This window comes from Oncorhynchus mykiss, chromosome 17, assembly GCF_057628025.1.
Source record: "Oncorhynchus mykiss isolate SJ-2025 chromosome 17, ASM5762802v1, whole genome shotgun sequence".
Lineage (NCBI taxonomy): Eukaryota > Metazoa > Chordata > Actinopteri > Salmoniformes > Salmonidae > Oncorhynchus > Oncorhynchus mykiss.
The window spans coordinates 9,808,125-9,828,701 of record NC_143038.1 but is presented as its reverse complement, the minus strand read 5'-3'; the positions used below and the strand labels follow the sequence as shown (position 1 = coordinate 9,828,701).

Below are 20,577 nucleotides of genomic sequence, written 5' to 3'. Positions count from 1 at the left end.
GGCAGAGAGTCTTACCTTTCAGTGATGGGGTCATAATATTTTGGAGCTTAAACCATTCAAAAGATAGAGGATTATGTTTCTTCTTAAAAATGTGACTGTTTATTAACACCGCATCTATCTGCTACTGTGCAAGAGTTTATTGTCGTGTGTAACGGTTTTCCTCCTCTTCTGAGGAGGAGTAGGAAGGATCGGACCAATATGCAGCGTGGTAAGTGTTCGTCATTTTATTAAATAGAAAGAAAGATATAGAATATATAGATAATAGAAAGATTTGCAGTGGTCTGATACTCCTTCCATTTCAATATTATCGCTTGCACAGTGCTCCTTGGGATGTTTAAAGCTTGGGAACTCTTTTTGTATCCAAATCCAGCTTTAAACTTCTTCACAACAGTATCTCGGACCTGCCTGGTGTGTTCCTTGTTCTTCATGATGCTCTCTGCGCTTTTAACGGACCTCTGAGACTATCACAGTGCAGGTGCATTTATACGGAGACTTGATTACACACAGGTGGATTGTATTTATCATCATTAGTCATTTAGGTCAACATTGGATCATTCAGAGATCCTCACTGAACTTCTGGAGAGAGTTTGCTGCACTGAAAGTAAAGGGGCTGAATCATTTTGCACGCCCAATTTTTCAGTTTTTGATTTGTTAAAAAAGTTTGAAATATCCAATAAATGTCGTTCCACTTCATGATTGTGTCCCACTTGTTGTTGATTCTTCACAAAAAATACAGTTTTATATATTTATGTTTGAAGCCTGAAATGTGGCAAAAGGTTGCAAAGTTCAAGGGGGCCGAATACTTTCGCAAGGCACTGTATACTTAAGTATCAAAAGTAAAAGTATAAATCATTTCAAATTCCTTATATTAAGCAAAGCAGATGGCACCATTCTTGGTTTAAAAATGTATGGACAGCCAGGGGTACACTCCAACACTCAGACATAATTTCTATATAAATGAGTTGATACTTTACATTCTTGTGAAGTGCACAATGTAAAGAGACATCAGGTCCATGTTAAACCATTATCACTTGTTTCCTATTTCCATAACAGCATATCACTTTGGCCGTGGTATCCTGACAACAACTCCAGTGTTAAAAAATATATAATATTGACAAGCTTCATTGACAACATTCTAAACGGATATCATATCTGTATGACTTGAATTACAATTTTTTGAAGCTTTCAAAGACAATAATATATACAGAAGATAGTTCCTTAACTATTTAGAAAATCTATAAGTAAACATCTCTAATGTTGGTCACTGTCAATGATTCTCTCTTTAGTCCAGATAAGAGTGGAGGATGTACGTCATCACACACTGTCCTCTTAACCTGTCCTCGGTTGTTTAGGTTTCGCTTTAACGATATCAGTGGTATAATAATTTTACAACTACACTCTAAAAAGAAAAGGTTCCTGGAGTATCCTTTAGGGGTTCTTCAAATTGAAACTGTGGGGGAACCCCTATAATTTCTTCGAAGAACCTTTTAAAAAGGTTGATTTTAGTGGCAAAGTAGAATAAACTAATCAAAATATCAGGTAAACTCCCAGCAGAGCCTCAAGTCCAGTGGGTATATTCTCTGGCATGTTGACGTTCTCCGTATCCACAGCCAGAAGGATTTTGCAGCACATGGTGATTGAACAGGTATCCTATAATATTCAGAGGTGTAGGGAGGGTGAAGTCTGAATCCAAAATTATTTAACAAAACATGCACGACAGTATGAATACCTTGGTTTTTGTGGTAAATGTGAATGAAAAAGCTGTTTGGATATAGTTTTTCAAACACATACGGTGGGGAGAACAAGTATTTGATACATATGTGATACACTGCCAATTTTGCAGGTTTTCCTACTTACAAAGCATGTAGAGGTCTGTCATTTTTATCATTATCACTTCAACTGTGAGAGACGGAATCTAAAGCAAATATCCAGAAAATCACATTGTATTATTTTTTAAGTAATTAATTTGCATTTTATTGCATGACATAAGTATTTGATACATCAGAAAAGCAGAACTTAATATTTGGTACAGAAACCTTTGTTTGCAATTACAGAGATCATACGTTTCCTGTTGTTCTTGACCAGGTTTGCACACACTGCAGCAGGGATTTTGGTGCACACCTCCATACAGACCTTCTCCAGATCCTTCAGGTTTCGGGGCTGTCACTGGGCGATACGGACTTTCAGCTCCCTCCAAAGATTTTCTATTGGGTTCAGGTCTGGAGACTGGCTGGGCCACTCCAGGACCTTGAGATGCTTCTTACGGAGCCACTCCTTAGTTGCCCTGGCTGTGTGTTTCGGGTCGTTGTCATGCTGGAAGACCCAGCCACGACCCCTCTTCAATGTTCTTACTGAGGGAAGGAGGTTGTTGGCCAAGATCTCGCGATACATGGCCCCATCCATCCTCCCCTCAATACGGTGCAGTCGTCCTGTCCCCTTTGCAGAAAAGCATCCCCAAAGAATGATGTTTCCACCTCCATGCTTCACTGTTGGGATGGTGTTCTTGGGGTTGTACTCATCTTAAAGGGCTTCTTAAAGAAAAACTAACAGGTCTGTAAGAGACTGAATTCTTACTGGTTGGTAGGTGATCAAATACTTATATCATGCAATAAAATGCAAATTAATTACTCAAAAATCATACAATGTGATTTTCTGGATTTTTGTTTTAGATTCCGTCTCTCACAGTTGAAGTGTACCTATGATAATCCAGGACAGAGTAGCAGGATGACAAGATGTGGGACAGGAGACAGGGACCAGAGTCAGAGCGGGCAGAACTGTAGCAGAGAGAAAAACAGCGTCAGGCAGGGAAACATACACAGCAAGGTAACAGGATCTGAATAGTAACAAATAGCTAGAAGCGTAGACTGACTGAGCAGAGATTACGATCTGGCATCGTGGAAGTGGCAGGGCTGAGTATTTGTAGAGTTCTTGATTATGGAACAGATTGCAGCTGGTGGGGATCTGCTCTGACTCCAGCAAACCTGTCTCCGCCCCCACACAATCACACACAGAAGGAGAGAGAGAAGGAGAGGGAGATGGAGAGAGTACTGGGGGAGTGGTGGCAGGTCAAGGAGACACAGGATGAGCTGTTGAGGGGGCGTTGCAGGAGCAGATGTGACACCTTTGTATGCCTCCTCTGTATATCTGCAGACAGACACATAAGTGAGCAGTTCAGTCACCTGCACCCAATACACCTAGCCTTCAACATTTTCTTATAGCCTACATATTCTTACCTCTTTGTTGATTTGATAGCCATTAAATTGTCAATTCTCTTTTAGAAAGATTTGCACAAATATGAAAAGATTGATGCTATCCTCAAACAATATCAATTTAGATCATACAGGGACAGACCTTACCTTAAATTAAGGAAATATATACTTGTTTCAGCTAAGTGCCTGCTCCTGCTGTCCTTCCAAATGTTTCAGTTGGGCAGTTAGGTTCTTGCAAGAACCTGCACCAACTAAGGAGGTTCCTCGATGAACACCTCCTCCTATGGGGTTCTTGGAAGAACCTTTTGGGGGCAATTTTCAGTGTTAAGAATCCTAAGGTTCTTCAAATAACTTTGAGAATCTTAGAATAAACTTTGTTAAGCCCCTAATTTTTAGTGTATATTAAGAACAACAGTAATGATATGGTGCCTTTGTGTTTCAAATGTGTTTCTAAGTGATGGACAACTTGCCACTTATTCCATTGCATTTTCTATGATCGATCCATGGTTTTCCTTTCATGTCAATGCAAGTGGAAGTTAGAGTTGGTGGACCTTGGCCTTGGATACAGGTGTTATGACAGGGTTATAGACTTTTGTAAAAACAATCACTATTGAATGTCTAACTGAGTTTTACTTTATTGTTTCACATTTCCAGGTGAACGATTATAATATTGATGTGCCCCATTCTGGCACCAAATATCCATTACGCATGGTGTTTCCATCGTCTTTTTCAAACAATCAAGAGATCTATCTTGGACATTATCAAATATTGCTCTTTGACCATATTAGTTACATAGGCCTTTGTGTATAAAAGACCTGACATAGAGAACTGGCAATATCATTCACAATTGCTGACTTAATTTTGTACAGACTGTTACGTAAGATCACCTCTCTTTTACAGAAACAAGATTATCTGGTCTGATGAAACCAAGATTGAACTCTTTGGCCTGAATGCCAAGAGGCATGTCTGGAGGAAACCAGGCACCGCTCATCACCTGGCCAATACCATCCCTGCAGTGAAGCATGGTGGTGGCAGCATGGTGGTGTTTTTCAGCAACAGGGACTGGGAGAATAGTCAGGATCGAGGGAAAGATAAACAGCGCAAAGTACAGAGATTCTTGATGAAAACCTGATTCAGAGCACTCAGGACCTCAAACTGGGGGCAAAGGTTCACCTTCCAACAGGACAAAGACCCTAAACACACGGCCAAGAGAACACGGGAGTGGCTTCGGGACAAATCTCTGAATGTCCTTGAGTGGCCCAGCCAGAGCCTGGATTTGAACCCGATCGAACATCTCTGGAGAGACATGAAAATAGCTGTGCATCGACACTCCCCATCCAACCTGACAGAGCTTGAGAGGATCTGCAGAGAAGAATGTGAGAAACTCCCCAAATACAGGTGTGCCAAGCTTGTAACGTCATACCCAAGGGTCTGAATACTTATTGTAGGAATTGTTTCCAATTCATGAAACATTTCTGTTGAATGTGTGTTTGCCATTAATCCCCTGTCAGGTGTGTTCCCCCTCTACAGGCCAATGTAGAATACAGTTGAAAGGCATACATTCTCCAAGGCCTACTGGGAGTGACTGGAATGGCAGCACACAGTCTTTTGACCACACCGTCCATGTTTACCATGCTGTTTGTTTCTTTCGTTTAATGATCAGAATTAATTTTGGTAAAATTCTATACATTTTTGTGTCCAGAAGAACGACAAATAAATATATTATTATTTTTCAACTTGAATCAATCTCTGGACATTGGATTTGTATGCGTCAAGAATAACATTTCACCACTCGCCATTGTGGCTAAAGGATTAGAATGGAAATTGTATTTTGACAATTATATTAGCCATTTAGCCACTGCACTTAGTCAAAATCGGCCCCCTTGAACTTTGCGACCTTTTGCCACATTTCAGGCTTCAAACATAAAGATATAAAACTGTATTTTTTTGTGAAGAATCAACAACAAGTGGGACACAATCATGAAGTGGAATGACATTTCTTGGATATTTCAAACTTTTTAAACTTTTTTTTGCACAACTGAGCAAGAGGACAAGTAGATTAGAGTGTCTAGTTTGAGAAACAGACACCTCTCACAAGTCCTCAACTGGCAGCTACATTAAATAGTACCCGCAAAACACCAGTCTCAACGTCAACAGTAAAGAGGCGACTCCGGGATGCTGGTCTTCTAGTCAGAGTTGCAAAGAAAAAGTCATATCTCAGACTGGCCAATAAAAATAAAAGATTAAGATGGGAAAAAGAACATAGACACCGGACAGAGGAAGATAGGAAAAAAGTGTTATGGACAGACTAATCTAAGTTTGAGGTGTCCGGATCACAAAGAAGAACATTTGTGAGTTGCAGAAAAAATTTAAAGATGATGGAGGAGTGCTTGACGCTATCTGTCAAGCATGGTGGAGGCAATATGAAGCTCTGGGGGTGCTTTGGTGGTGGTAAAGTGGGAGATTTGTACAGGGTAAAAGGGATCTTGAAGAAGGAAGGCTATCACTCCATTTTGCAACGCCATGCCATACCCTGTGGACGGCGCTTAATTGGACCAATTTCCTCCTACAGCAGGACAATGACCCAAAGCACATTTCCAAACTATGCAAGAACTATTTAGGTTAAGAAGCAGTCAGCTGGTATTCTGTCTATAATGGAGTGGCCAGCACAGTCACCAGATCTCAACCCTATCAAGCTGTTGTGGGAGCAGCTTGACCGTATGGTAAGTAAGAAGTGCCCATCCAGCCAATCCAACGTGTGGGAGGGGCTTCAGGAAGCATGAGGTGAAATCTCTTCAGATTACTTCAACAAATTGACAACTAGAATGCCAAAGGTCTGCAAGGCTGGAATTGCAGCTAATGGAGGACTCTTTGACGAAAGCAAAGTTAGGACACAATTATTATTTCAATAAAAAATAAATCATTACCTTGTCAACATCTTGACTATATTTCCCATTTTGCAACTAATTTCATGTATGTTTTCAATGAAAACAAAGACATTTCTAAGTGACCCCAAACGGTAGTATATGTATATATATAAATACAGTGCCTTGCGAAAGTATTCGGCCCCCTTGAACTTTGCGACCTTTTGCCACATTTCAAGCTTCAAACATAAAGATATAAAACTGTATTTTTTTGTGAAGAATCAACAACAAGTGGGACATAGTCATGAAGTGGAACGACATTTATTGGATATTTCAAACTTTTTTAACAAATCAAAAACTGAAAAATTGGGCGTGCAAAATTATTCAGCCCCCTTAAGTTAATACTTTGTAGCGCCACCTTTTGCTGCGATTACAGCTGTAAGTCGCTTGGGGTATGTCTCTATCAGTTTTACACATCGAGAGACTGACATTTTTTCCCATTCCTCCTTGCAAAACAGCTCGAGCTCAGTGAGGTTGGATGGAGAGCATTTGTGAACAGCAGTTTTCAGTTCTTTCCACAGATTCTCGATTGGATTCAGGTCTGGACTTTGACTTGGCCATTCTAACACTTGGATATGTTTATTTTTGAACCATTCCATTGTAGATTTTGCTTTATGTTTTGGATCATTGTCTTGTTGGAAGACAAATCTCGGTCCCAGTCTCAGGTCTTTTGCAGACTCCATCAGGTTTTCTTCCAGAATGGTCCTGTATTTGGCTCCATCCATCTTCCCATCAATTTTAACCATCTTCCATGTCCCTGCTGAAGAAAAGCAGGCCCAAACCATGATGCTGCCACCACCATGTTTGACAGTGGGGATGGTGTGTTCAGGGTGATGAGCTGTGTTGCTTTTACGCCAAACATAACGTTTTGCATTGTTGCCAAAAAGTTCAATTTTGGTTTCATCTGACCAGAGCACCTTCTTCCACATGTTTGGTGTGTCTCCCAGGTGGCTTGTGGCAAACTTTAAACAACACTTTATATGGATATCTTTAAGAAATGGCTTTCTTCTTGCCACTCTTCCATAAAGGCCAGATTTGTGCAATATACGACTGATTGTTGTCCTATGGACAGAGTCCACAGATTCTCGATTGGATTCAGGTTAAATATAAACAATTGTTTATAGAGTGAGTGTGTGTTGTGACATACTGTCTCCCTAATGAAAAAGTACTACTGAATTACTACTGATCACTACTACACAAGATCTACAAAAAAAACTACTGGCAGGTGGTCTCCCTCTGTATGATGAGCTGAATGTGTCCAAACACGGTGTGTTCACTCACACCCAATTCCATCCAGAGCTGACCCAGCTCGTTACAGCAATATCTACTGTGGTTAACACATTTCTGTTCCAAGAGCAGCAGCACACCCTGTTCATTCATGCTGCTGCTAGAACAGCAACATATACTATATATCGGGTTAGTTAGCCTGCAGGGTTAAATTGTTTATTAGCAAGCGAGCTTAGTAACCTACAGTGCCTTCAGAAAGTATTAAAAAAGTATTCAAAGTATTCACATCCCTTGACTTTTTCCGCATGTATTAAATTCAGATTTTGTGTCACTGGCCTAAACACCATAATAGCATGAGGTTTTTAGAGATTTTTACAAATGAAAAATGAAAAGCTGAAATGTCAATAAGCCAATAAGTCAATGAGTCAATAAGTATTCAACCCCTTTGTTATGGAAAGCCTAAGTAACAGTTCAGGAGTAAACATTTGCATAACAAGTCAAATAATAAGTTGAATGGACTCACTCTGTGTACATTAACAGTGTTTGACGTCATTATTTAATAACTATCTCATCTCTGTACCCCACACACATACAATTACCTGTAAGGTCCCTCAGTCGAACAGTGAAATTCAAACACAGATGCAACCACAAAGACCAGAGAGGTTTTCCAGTGCCTCGCAAAGAAGTGTGCCCATTGGTAGATGGGTCAACAACAATACAAAAGCAGATGTTGAATATCCCTTTGAGCATGGTGAAGTTATTAATTACACGTTGGGTGAGGTATCAATACACTCAGTCACTACAAAGATACAGGCGTCCTTCCTAACTCAGTTTCCGGAGAGGAAGGAAACCACTCAGGGATTTCACCAAGAGGCCAATGGTCACTTTAAAACAGTTACTGAGTTTAAGCAGTTCTGCTATTAGCTCACTCTCAAAATTTGCGCCCTGATCAGTGTGGATTCTTGATGCAAATCCGTAGACACAGAAGACATGATCCCACAGATTACGAGCTACTTGCTTGGCTGTCTGGTTTCTGCATGGCCATGCATGGGCAAGTTTAGTGAAGTGGTCAGTCACCACCAGAACATCAACTGAGTTCTTCTTACGGTCTTCCGCTGTCCAAAAATCCAAACACACCAACTCCATGGGAGAGCAAGTTTTGATGCTCTCTAACGGGGCTCTAGCCGCTGGCTCTGGAGTCTTTGCTAGAACGCATCTCTGGCAGCAGCGCACATACTCCTTGATGTCTCTCTCCATTGCAGGCCAGAAAAATATCTGTCTGGCCAGAGCTAGAGTTCTAGCTTGGCCTTGAAGTCCTGCAAGGTCGTGAATGCCAGTCATCGCTTTGAGTCTCAACACCTCTGGCAAGACATACTGGAACTTTCTCCGGTTTGTGTGACTCTCCTTAATGACACGATACAGAACTCCCTCTCTTAGGATCAAGCGGTCCCACTGTTTCATCAGCAACAACACTTTAGAAGAAACATTGTATCAATCTCGTCTGGTGGGCCGTTTCTTATTGAAGACGAAAGGGATGACCTTGGAAGTCACAGAGTCTTGCAGCTGGAGATCTCGAAGTTCCTCGTGCGAGAGTTCAGGCAAAGTGTCAATACCAGGAGAAAGCAGCTGTTGGGTGTTGGAACCAAGCTGGATTGCTTGCATCTCCGTTGAGCATTCCCAGTCGATATGGAGCTGACTTATGGCCTTCACTTCAGCAGTGGTCAAGGAGGTTATCTCCTGGGGATAAGAAGCCCAACGGAAGGCATCTTGGACATCATCATTCAACGTCCCAACAGCCTCAGACAGAAGTGTCTCTGCGCGACAGTCACTGCGAAGGGGTCGCGGCTCAGTGCATCTGCTACTGTATTCTTGCTGCCTGGGATACGCTTCAAATCAAAGTTGTACGGTGCCAGCTTGGCAACCCATCTTTGCTCGCAAGCGTCCAGCTTGGGTTTTGTCATGATGTACGTTAATGGGTTACTATCTGTCCAGACAGTGAACTTGTGCCCCTTAAGCCAGTGACTGAATTTCTCACACACACTCCATTTCAGTGCTAGAAATTCAAGTCTGTGTGCCGGATACCTTCTCTGCGACTTACTCAGGGTCTTGCTCGCAAATGCTATTGGCCTTGCCTTATCTTGACCTTCAAGTACTTGGCAAAGCACAGCCCCAAGACCATCCTAGGAAGCGTCAGTGAAGAGAATGAACAGCCTCTCGAAATCAGGGTGAGCTAGCACGACACAATTCAAAAGAGCATCCTTCAGCTTCTGGAATGCAACGACACACTCCTCAGGCTAATCCGATAGCTTCAGCTTCCGGAAAATCCCACTGTTGCCCTTCTTCCCATCTCTTCCTCTTCTCTTTTGACCCCCAGTGAGTGCAAACAAAGGTCTGGCTATAGCAGAACAGTCAGGAATGAAGTGCTGGTAATATAATACCATACCCAAGAAGGATTTCAGCCTCCGAGCAGAGGGAGTGCAGCCATCTGCCTCCATCAGCTGAGCATGGCTCATCTTGGCAATGGCCTCCACCTTCTCAGGATCCACTGACACACTGTCCTCTTAATATATCCGAGGAATTTCACTGTTCTTCGTAGGAAGTGGCATTTTTGGGGTCCTAGTTTGAAATTGTTGGCTCTTAGACGGCTAAACACAACTTTAAGTCGCTGTAGAGCCTGTTCCTCGGTGGGTGCAAAGACCAACAAGTCATCTAGGTAACAAAGGAGATTTGAGAAGTTTAGGTCCCCAAATATACTTAACATCATTCTCATGAAAGAGGCCGGGCTGTTACACAGACCTTGTGGCATGCGATTGTACTCATAAAGTCCCATCGGTGTGGTAAAGGCTGTGTACTTCTTGTCCTCTTCATGAACTGGAATGTTATAAAATCCTGAGGTCAAGTCCATGGTGCTGAAAAATTCACTGCCACCAAGCAATTTGCTTTATGAGGAAGGGGATGAGCGTCCTTCACCGTTCGTGCATTCATCCACCTGAAGTCAGTGCATAACCTCAGACTCCCGTCTTTCTTCCATGCCATGACTAAAGGGGAGGCATACTCACTAACTAACTTGCGTATAAGACCTACTTCTTCCATATCTGTCAATACCTTCCTCAGCTTCAGGTAATGAGCAGGCGGAATTCTTCTGTATGGTAGCCGGAAGGGTCTGTCATCAACCAGGTGGATACGTTGAACATAATCCCTGGCTTCTCCGCAGTCCAGATTATGTCTTGAGAAGATCTCTTCATATTTTGTGATGGTATTCACAAGCTTTTCCTTCCACTGGTCAGTTACCTGGCATCCATCAATGACAATGTCTACTAATCCTAGATCAGACAGTCTTTGTTTCAGATTTTGGCAACCATTGTCATCCTGCTTCTGTTCCATTGGGGTTTTCCTCACTTCATGAAGGCCCTGAAAGATTGTTGCATCCTCAACAGCCAAGCATGTAGACACATCTGCCAACTTCATGTTACGTCTTAGGGTGAGATGTTTGTCAGAACAGTTTACTACCTTTAAAGGGACCCAGCCATCTCCCCACATAGGTGTAATAACTCTACCCACGAGTATGTTTCTGGGCATGACCTTTGACCTGGTAGGTTTGACTATTACAGTGCTGCCTGGAGACAATGCCACATTTTTAGGAAGTTTACCCCAAACTAAGTGTTCAGTCTTGGGCGAAAGAGTCACAGCTTGAGTGAGCTTCACTGTCCCAACCTTGCCATCGACTTGCTGTCCCTTCCATCTTGTGACACTTGTCATCATCTGCAGAAACTGCTCACCCGCTGGGGAGTGGGTCTGGCCATCCATGTTGTTGACGAGCTTCCAGTATTCGTCAGTGCCTTTCATCTCATGCAATAGATGCTTAATGACATTCGATCCCAGGATGAGATCATCACGCTGTCCAGGGACAACTAGAGTGGGCACTTTAACATCAATCCCATAGATTTGCATCTCCAAATCATATAAACACTTTGTTGAGGTCTTCTTACCCCCACACCCCACTAATACTAATTCTGTGGGAGGCTGACAATGCTGAGGAAGGGCACCTGCTTCCAAAAGTCTCTGCTCCGCATGTTCACTCAATGTACAGGCCATTGACCCAGTGTCAAGCATGCCCTTAAGCTGCACTTTCCCATGTACAGACACAGAGGTGTAAAACAAATCTGAAAAAGCCTCAACCTCTTGTGAACCTAACATAACAATTTTCTCTCCTTCTTTCGCATTAGAGCACAAAATCTCATACGTTTTCTCGAGATCATCAAATTCTTTCTTGGGGGTAGACAGTTGAACACCCACATTTCCCCCCTTCACCTGTGGGTGTGTCAGTTTAACGGTTGCTGCTGTGGTGGTGAGTTTCTCTGCTGTTGTGGTGGGCGTCTCTCACCACCGGGATTGGCATAGCGTTCCCCCGGTTTAGGACAATTTGACTTCCAATGATCTGGGGAAAAGCACCGGAGGCACAGGTTCTCATGTCTACAGTGCATCACAGTGGAGTGATCTGTTGAGCCACAAACCCTGCATTCCCTACGCCTGGAGGGCTGGGATCAAGATGGTGCCTTGGCCTGTGTCTGTGAAACCATAACGGGTGGTATGCTCTTCTCTATGCTCTTCTCTCTCAAGCAGGTGAATGAGTCTCTCGATACTTGCACTCTGCCCATCTTGTTTGGCGCTTGATGTGAGAGAAGTGTCACTGCACGCACCAGCATTGACCCCGCCTTCACATGGAGTTATCTGGGGATGTACTGTTACTTGCTTTGAGGATACAGCGGTAGATTGACACATGGTGGCTTTCCTGCGGCGTTCATGTTCATAGATTCTCTCCCGTACTTCACTCGCAGTCCATTTCTCAGCAGACTTGTATTGGAATACTGCTGCCAGTTTGGAGTCAGGGCAGTATGTTACAAACATCCTAACGACATCGGAGTCAATCTTCTTACCTTGTCTCTTAAGGCCCTCGTCAGCGACATCTACGGCCTTGTTCAATCGAACCCAATACTCCATAACAGCCTCTCCGGGTACAGGTTTAGTATTGTAAAAATCAGCCAAGGGCATGCATGAATAGGCCAATTCGCTGAAATTCTGTTTCAGAATGTCAAATACAATCTCTGGCTTCTCTGTAGGATCAACTGTTGTCTCATTGTGTAAATTTATCTTGACCATGTCTCTTGCTTTGCCAGATAATCGACTAATTATCTCATCTGATTGTTCCTCAACCGGACATCCCTTCCTCCTCAAGTATATTCTCATCAACTCCTCCCATTCATGAATGGAGCATTTGTCTGTAACATCTCCTCTATATGTAGGAGGTTCCTTTATGTCTGATTGCATGATGAACTTAATTTTACTGAGATCTACATATCCTACCGACTCTGAATGATGATCACTTATCTTTTCTGTACTTACTGGTGGCTCATAAGTACTGGACCTGCCACTCTGTAGTTCTTCCCTAATGGAGCTCCCTATTTCCTGGGCTAGCTGAGTGACCAGCTCAGCTAGACCATCTACAGGGGCATTTGGATTAACACCAGATGAAGGGCTTTCATCCCATTTTTTTGTGGAGCAAAACATGGGGGAACCTCCTGCACCTACACACTTTACAGGGGTTTGATCAGAGTATGAGAAAAACCTCCCCCTCCCAGCAGTGAATTTGGGTTCATCACCATTATAAGATGCCATGCCACTAAACCACTAATGTTACGTTAAAATGTCTGTTGATGAACACACTTCTATGTTGGTTAACTATAAACAGCGCTCTCAATACATCGTTGTCAGAAAAAAAATCAACAGGAAAAAAGACTGTAGTTCCGATTTTTGCCACAAGGCGGCAAGAGTACATCAATGATATAATTAGTCTCTAGAGCAGCAGCGCCGCGGTGATTGAGCTGACGTCGATCAACGATGAATCCGGGACTAGAAGGCACCAATGTAACCGGTGCTATACTGTAACGCTGTAACTCTGCGTTGTGTGTGGTTGATTGAGACTATAGACGTGGACTTTGGAGATCAGGTAGTTTTAATTAAGCAGAACTCACTCTCTGCATGTTGCATCTGCATCCAAAAGGAAATAAAACATTTGTAGAGCACATATGTTCTGAGAATCGTCGCCTCTTTCTCTCAGTGCATCAAAATGATTTTGAATACAAAAATTAATACAGTCTCTCCTTATTATACATAACATATTTTACATAGATAAAACCACATACCTGCATCCAAAAGGAAATAAAACATTTGTAGAGAACATCTGTTCTGAGAATCGTTGCCTCTTTCTACAACAGATGCACAATAGGAGGGACTGGGATCATTCGAGGAGCTAGCCATCGTTCACACATACAATAGCATACAAAATAGCATACAAAATGCAATTGCCATGCTGACTGTGGGAAAGTCCACCAACGCTTTTGCCAGAGAATTGACTGTTAATTTCTCTACATAAGCCGCCTCCAATGTCGTTTTAGAGAATTTGGCAGTACGTCCAACCGGCCTCACAACCACGTGTAACCACTCCAGCCCAGGACGTCCACATCTGGCTTCTTCACCTGAGGGATCCTCTGAAACCAGCAACCCTGACAGCTGATGAAACTGAGGAGTATTTCTGTCTGTAATAAAGCCCTTTTGTGGGGAAGAACTCATTCTGATTGGCTTGGCCTGGCTCCCCTGTGGCTGCGCACTTGCCCTCCCATTCCCATCCATTGCTGCACCCCAGCTCTCCCAGTCCCACCCATGCCTGCGCCCCTGCCCAGTCCTGAGAAATCCATAGATTGGGGCCTAATGAATTTAATTCAATTGACTGATATCCTTATATGAAATGTAACTCAGAAAAATCTTTCATTGTTGCTTGCGGCGTTTACATTTTGGTTCAGTATAGTTAACGTTAGCGAACTCTGCATTCTATACGGGTATGCCAATGGCCTGCTGCGATGCCCACTATATAGCGCTTTTCAGATCTATTCATATATTTAGCTACGGCAGACAGCTAGATCGGTGATGAGATGATCATTCAGTATGTAAACTAGCGGGTTTGGCCACCAATTAAATGGCTGGTCTTTCCTTATCCTTGATCAGCATTTTGACTGTCGCATAAAATACGCTTTAAAACGATGTAAAAAAAATACCTAATCCACACTTAGTGTGGTACTGTCAAATTGAGCAAACCAGATTGTTCAATCTTTTTGATTCAACTTTATTTCCTGTGTAAGTCACTATTCTGTCCGTCCATCGTGTTTTGTGAGACGCTTTACAGACTACTTTATGGGGAAAAGATGTGACTATTACAGTTTTTACTTTTAAAACCCATAAAAATTCAAGGATGTTTTCAGACCCGGAAATACCAAAAGTGATGATGTTGGTAAGTTTTTAGGTCTATAATTATCGCTCCTTGACCTCTCACGGGTGTTCAGAATTAAGATGATTAGGATCAATTGGTCCATAAATATTTCTAGTTTGTAGGCACTCCTAGATCATTCAGTCATGTCTCTCCTGTGGCAATGTGCAATTGTTTTGGCTGTCGTCGTAGCAGCAGCAAGCGCTGCCAATGAAGGTACGTCTAATAATGAACGCATAATATGATTATGTAGCGCTGATACCATGTTAACTTGAATAGGCTACTTATCTCATGCTGACCGCCTAACAGACTAGCCAAGTTGTGGTGTTGGCTCTTGAGATGTGAATGATGACATTATCAAATTTATATTTTTAGATTTTAATGTGGATTGTGAGAAACACTCCATTAAAGTGACATGGAAGGTCAGTCCAGAGTTGGTTGAACATGCTGCCCGTCTTTTCCTTGGACACTGTGTTCCGTCCACATTTTCTGTTCTTCCCACGGGAGAAGGGATGGCGACATTCCACTACAACCTCAATGGCTGTGCCATCAAGAAACGGGTAATGTCTAACTCTTGACCCAATGTATGCCATTTTGGATCCTGCGACGACTAATGCTTCTCCTTCTATTCCCCAGGTGACTGGCAAAAAACACATCTATTCAACCAGCCTGACTTACAGACCTAACCAAAAGCCCAAACCTGCTGCTATTAGTCACCATATTAAGTGTGTTTACATAAGGTAACCAGCTATGCCAGGGCTACTCAACTCTTACCCTAAGAGGTCTGGTGCCTGCTGTCTTTCGGTTCTACTTTATCATTAATTGCACACACCTGGTGTCCCAGGTCTAAATCAGTCCCTAATTAGAGGGGAATTATTTTTTTTAAATGCAGTGGAACTGAGTTGAGTTTTAGGGCTCTATTGGGTGTAGTGTACTCTAGCTATGGTGTTGGAATCAAATCTTCCTAAGCCTTTGCCACCTTCATTATTAAACTAAACATTCCCCCTTGTATGTAGACCTGAGGGATGGATTCCCCCATTCCTTATCCCTGCCTATGGTAGTGCTGAGGGTCATGGAGGATTGGTTTTCCACATGGCACTCCTCAATGGTGAGTGACTCATACAACAACAATTATTGTAAGAATATGTTCAGTCAACTTACCTGGTAAAGAAATTCTTAGCAGAGGACACTGCCCAAAGCTAGTTGAAACCTGTGGCTGTACAGTACGTATGAGCATTGAGCCCCTTCCCCTCTCTGTTGCATGTAGAAGACCTTACTGGTCTGGCTAAGAGCAGCCTGTTTCCCCTGGGCTCTTTCATCCCCATCTGGGCAGCAGTGGATCAGAAGGACCATCAGCCCTTGCTGCTGCTCTTGGAGGAGTGTGTGGCGGCCACAACACCAGAACTGCAGTCTGCGAGCCTGGTGTACCCCATCATCACCAACAAGGGGTATGTACCAGACCTGGCTATGGCCATGTAGGGTGCACATTTTGGTTTTTGACTGCCTAGCGCTAAACGGCCTACTCAAATGTTGAAAAGCATTGAATACATTTTAAAGTTAGCTTATTTGCTGGATGGAAGTTCTGTTTGTCTGCTCATTGCACAATGCATTTTAAGTTGCCTTGCAGATGGGAAGACTGGGAACTCCAGGTTCCTGCCTAGGTACCACTCGTCTGCTATTCTGCTTTACCTGCAGTCCTTCAAGTTTGCCTTAGGCAAGGAAGTGAGTGGACCACAAGTTCTCGGTATGACTGGGTTGTTTTCATACTGTAGCTCTTGACTGTTCTCTTATTTCACCCCAGGTGTATATTCATTGTAAGCTTGTTGCATGGGACCCTGAGGTTTTTGATATCGAAAAGAAGGCCTGCCACTATATTAAAGAGACTGGAGGGTAAGTATTGGTCACATAACGACCATAATGACGTTAGTGCCAATGCACCAGCCAACTTTTTTTATTCATAGATGGGAGCTGCTGGACGACCCGTCTCAAAGTGACCTCTGCAAGTGCTGTGACTCGAGTTGCAAGCCTCGGTTGAAGAGGGGCGTGGATTCAGGTATTTTGAGGCACTTCATTTCAAGCCTGACTAAACTGTAGTTCCATATTCATTTGAGCTGATCACTCTTGAGTTCTGATGGGACTGCAGCTTGAAGTAATTTATATCTATTTTTTCTCAGAACCCCAGGGCCTGGTTCAAAACTCTGTTCTTGGACCGCTCACAATAGTGGAAAACTCTGAAACCCGGATCCCCAGTGAATTTGTAAAATATCCTACTGTAGAACAAGGTTGGTGATTTTGGCATTGAAGACTATAGTTTACACTTGGCTTTTAATTGTATCAGCTTTGATGCCAAATGAACTTGAACCTGTAACCTACTCATCTGTCATTGTGTTCTGTATTCAGTTGACTGGTTGGCGTAATGGTCTGGAACACTTTGCTTGTCAGGTGTGTGCTGGTTATTTTACTGTAACATCCAACAGCAATGGATGCCAACAGCAATGAGATGCATGTTACTAACAATTCTTCAACCTGTTACAGGGATGGCTGTCTTTTCTGTCTCTACAGCCATCTAATTGTAGGTGGCCTGAAGAAGGGTGCATCACGTTCCACTATCCCCAGTATGGATATGAAGTCCTTTGACTTGAGCACGTTTCAATAAAATGAGTACTTTACAATGGTGTTTGTTTCTAATGGTTGTCAAAATGTTATGATCCTGATGAGATGTACACTAAATCCAGTAGTGCGGAGCCGGTATCTACACAAAATAGCCAAGAGGTGACCATCTGGTTGTAGGAAGATCTCAATGAGATTGCTCAGTGTTTTGCGACTTTGTGTTCTGGACTTCCCAGTGTCCTGATTACTCTTGAACTCTAACACCTTCTCTTGGCATAATTAGTTTGCTAATGATAGTCACAGCAGGTGTTCATGCAATGGTAACGCTATTTGAAAGCTTGTCAGTGAACCTGCTTATTGTCGGCTATACTTTTTCAGCAGTAGCCCACCCCAAGATCAAATTGACAAGCCAAGTTTAGAGATTGTAGGTGGCTGATGGCCATGCTTAATGGCTGTGATAGGAGAGAACTGAGGCTGGATCAACAGCATTGTACATTGTTACTCCACAATACTAACCAAAATTATAGTGAAGAGAAGGAAGTCTGTACAGAATGTAATATTCCGAAACATGCATCCTGTTTGCAATAAGGTACTAAAGTAAAACTGTACAGAAATGGGTCAAAGTGAACTATGTCCTGAATACAAAGCATTACAGTATATTTGAGGCAAATCAAACACCACATGACTGAGTACCACTCTTCATATTTTCCAAGCATGGTGGTGGCTGCATCATGTTATGGGTGTGTGTCATCGGCAAGGACTGAATATTTTAGGATCAAAATAAATGGAATAGAGCTAAGCACAGGCAAAATCCTGAAGGAAAACCTGGTTCAGTCTGCTTTCCAACAGACACTTGGAGACAAACGCACCATTCAGCAGGACAATAACCTAAAACACAAGGCCAAATATACACTGCTGTTGATCGATAACCAATTTGACAGAGCTTGAAGAATTCTGTAAAGAATAATGGGCAAATATTGCACAATCGAGGTGTGGAAAGCTCTTATAGACTTACCCAGAAAGACTCACTGCTGTAATCTCTGCCAAAGGTGCTTGTACAAAGTATTGACTCAGGGTATGTAATAGATATTTCTTTATTTCATTTTCAATACATTTGCAAACATTTCTATAAACATGTTTTTACTTTGTCATTATGGGGTATGTGTAGATGGGTGATATAAAAAATATATATTTAAACATTTTATTCAGGCTGCAACACAAAATGTGGAATAAGTCAAAGGTCTGAAGGCACTGTAAGGCTGAAACTGTTGAGCTAGCTAGCAGCTTGGTAACTAAGGCTAAACTGTTGGCTTGCTAACAACGTAGAAAACACATTTTACCTAACTAATTTTAGCTTGCATAACATTTAGTATTTATTCAGTTAATTAGACTAACTGGAAACAGGACATTAATGCACAAAATGAAGAACTATATTCAACTTTGCTTATATGCTGCTCGCTCCTGCAGAATTTTGTACTTCCTATTCCTCCCTCACTTTTTTCCCAAACGTGTTTATTTTGCCTATCAAGTGACATGTCTACCTGCCTGCTCTCCGTTTGGTATTCCCGCCTCCTCTTCTTTTTCATTGGTTGCCTTTCCCGCTCTGAGAACGATTGAGTAGGTGAAACTCCTATGAGTGTTATGCTCATATAATGTAGGGTACAGTATGTGTTGGCTTCATCCACTCTGCAAAGGTGTTTTTTTCCCAGCTTTTAAGAGGACAGCAATAGACCCTCATTTATGATATCAGTGTGCTGAAATGCATTGAGATTTATATTTTAATAACAGCCAAATGTATCATGTAGCGTCAGTGTCATAGGTCTACAGAACATGAACTTTAAACCTGTCATAGAGTACAGAGAACATACATGGCTTGTGGCCCTGGGAGTATACAATGGAAAAACGTGTATAAATTATTTTTTACCAAATGTTGCTTAAAATTTGAGACTTTGCTTTTTGTCGTTATCGATGCAAAAAAAAACTACGTGGGGTAAAAATAGAGAGAAAAAGGGAAACTTTCAACAGTAATGGCAATGTTGTCATAGTTTCCCTGTTGCCACTTATGTAACTGTAATCATCTGTTTACACTTTATTCAAATGAAATCATTTTCACGTATGCACTGGCCAAAGATGTTTAAATGAGAGATGTCACCTGGTGGCAACAACAAATGTTGGCAACAAATGGAACCACAGGAAAAACACCTTAGAAATAATATTCAATTGTCCACATGATAGAGCCATATAAGAGTTATAAGGTAACATGAGTAAATTACATCAGTTATCAGTTGACCCCGCCTTCACATGGAGTTATCTGGGGATGTACTGTTACTTGCTTTGAGGATACAGCGGTAGATTGACACATGGTGGCTTTCCTGCGGCGTTCATGTTCATAGATTCTCTCCTGTACTTCATTCGCAGTCCATTTCTCAGCAGACTTGTATTGGAATACTGCTGCCAGTTTGGGGTCAGGGCAGTATGTTACAAACATCCTAACGACATCGGAGTCAATCTTCTTACCTTGTCTCTTAAGGCCCTCGTCAGCGACATCTACGGCCTTGTTCAATCGAACCCAATACTCCATAACAGCCTCTCCGGGTACAGGTTTAGTATTGTAAAAATCAGCCAAGGGCATGCATGAATAGGCCAATTCGCTGAAATTCTGTTTCAGAATGTCAAATACAATCTCTGGCTTCTCTGTAGGATCAACTGTTGTCTCATTGTGTAAATGTATCTTTACCATGTCTCTTGCTTTGCCAGATAATCGACTAATTATCTCATCTGATTGTTCCTCAACCGGACATCCCTTCCTCCTCAAGTATATTCTCGTCAACTCCTCCCATTCATGAATGGAGCATTTGTCTGTAACATCTCCTCTATATGTAGGAGGTTCCTTTATGTCTGATTGCATGATGAACTTAATTTTACTGAGATCTACATATCCTACCGACTCTGAATGATGATCACTTATCTTTTCTGTACTTACTGGTGGCTCATAAGTACTGGACCTGCCACTCTGTAGTTCTTCCCTAATGGAGCTCCCTATTTCCTGGGCTAGCTGAGTGACCAGCTCAGCTAGACCATCTACAGGGGCATTTGGATTAACACCAGATGAAGGGCTTTCATCCCATTTTTTTGTGGAGCAAAACATGGGGGAACCTCCTGCACCTACACACTTTACAGGGGTTTGATCAGAGTATGAGAAAAACCTCCCCCTCCCAGCAGTGAATTTGGGTTCATCACCATTATAAGATGCCATGCCACTAAACCACTAATGTTACGTTAAAAT

The 20,577-nt window shown here is 42.3% G+C and overlaps 1 protein-coding gene and 1 long non-coding RNA gene across 2 annotated transcripts; one reads left to right on the top strand and one right to left on the bottom strand.

The window, feature by feature from the left end:
- Positions 1-1,941: 1,941 nt before the first annotated feature.
- LOC149975717 (uncharacterized) lies at positions 1,942-3,355 on the bottom strand. The gene is made up of 3 exons (XR_016487640.1): positions 2,870-3,355; positions 2,697-2,774; positions 1,942-2,531 (listed from the first exon to the last, which is right to left on the bottom strand). It is a non-coding gene; the product is annotated as an uncharacterized LOC149975717 (long non-coding RNA).
- Positions 3,356-14,695: 11,340 nt separating this feature from the next.
- LOC110493625 (zona pellucida sperm-binding protein 3) lies at positions 14,696-17,353 on the top strand. The gene is made up of 11 exons (XM_036949614.2): positions 14,696-14,897; positions 15,057-15,241; positions 15,318-15,421; positions 15,698-15,789; positions 15,949-16,129; positions 16,298-16,403; positions 16,483-16,571; positions 16,643-16,734; positions 16,856-16,963; positions 17,082-17,123; positions 17,217-17,353. Exons 1-10 carry the CDS (start codon positions 14,828-14,830, stop codon positions 17,096-17,098), a joined length of 1,044 nt encoding a protein of 347 aa, XP_036805509.2. The 5' UTR covers positions 14,696-14,827; the 3' UTR covers positions 17,099-17,123; positions 17,217-17,353.
- The last annotated feature ends 3,224 nt before the right edge of the window (positions 17,354-20,577 follow it).

Coding starts and splice junctions, on each gene's coding strand:
- LOC110493625 (XM_036949614.2), top strand. CDS start 14,828: ATGTCTCTCCTGTGGCAATGTGCAATTGTTTTGGCTGTCGTCGTAGCA. Junction 16,572..16,642: donor TATATTAAAGAGACTGGAGG/GTAAGTATTGGT, acceptor TTTTATTCATAG/ATGGGAGCTGCTGGACGACC. Junction 16,735..16,855: donor GAAGAGGGGCGTGGATTCAG/GTATTTTGAGGC, acceptor ATTTTTTCTCAG/AACCCCAGGGCCTGGTTCAA.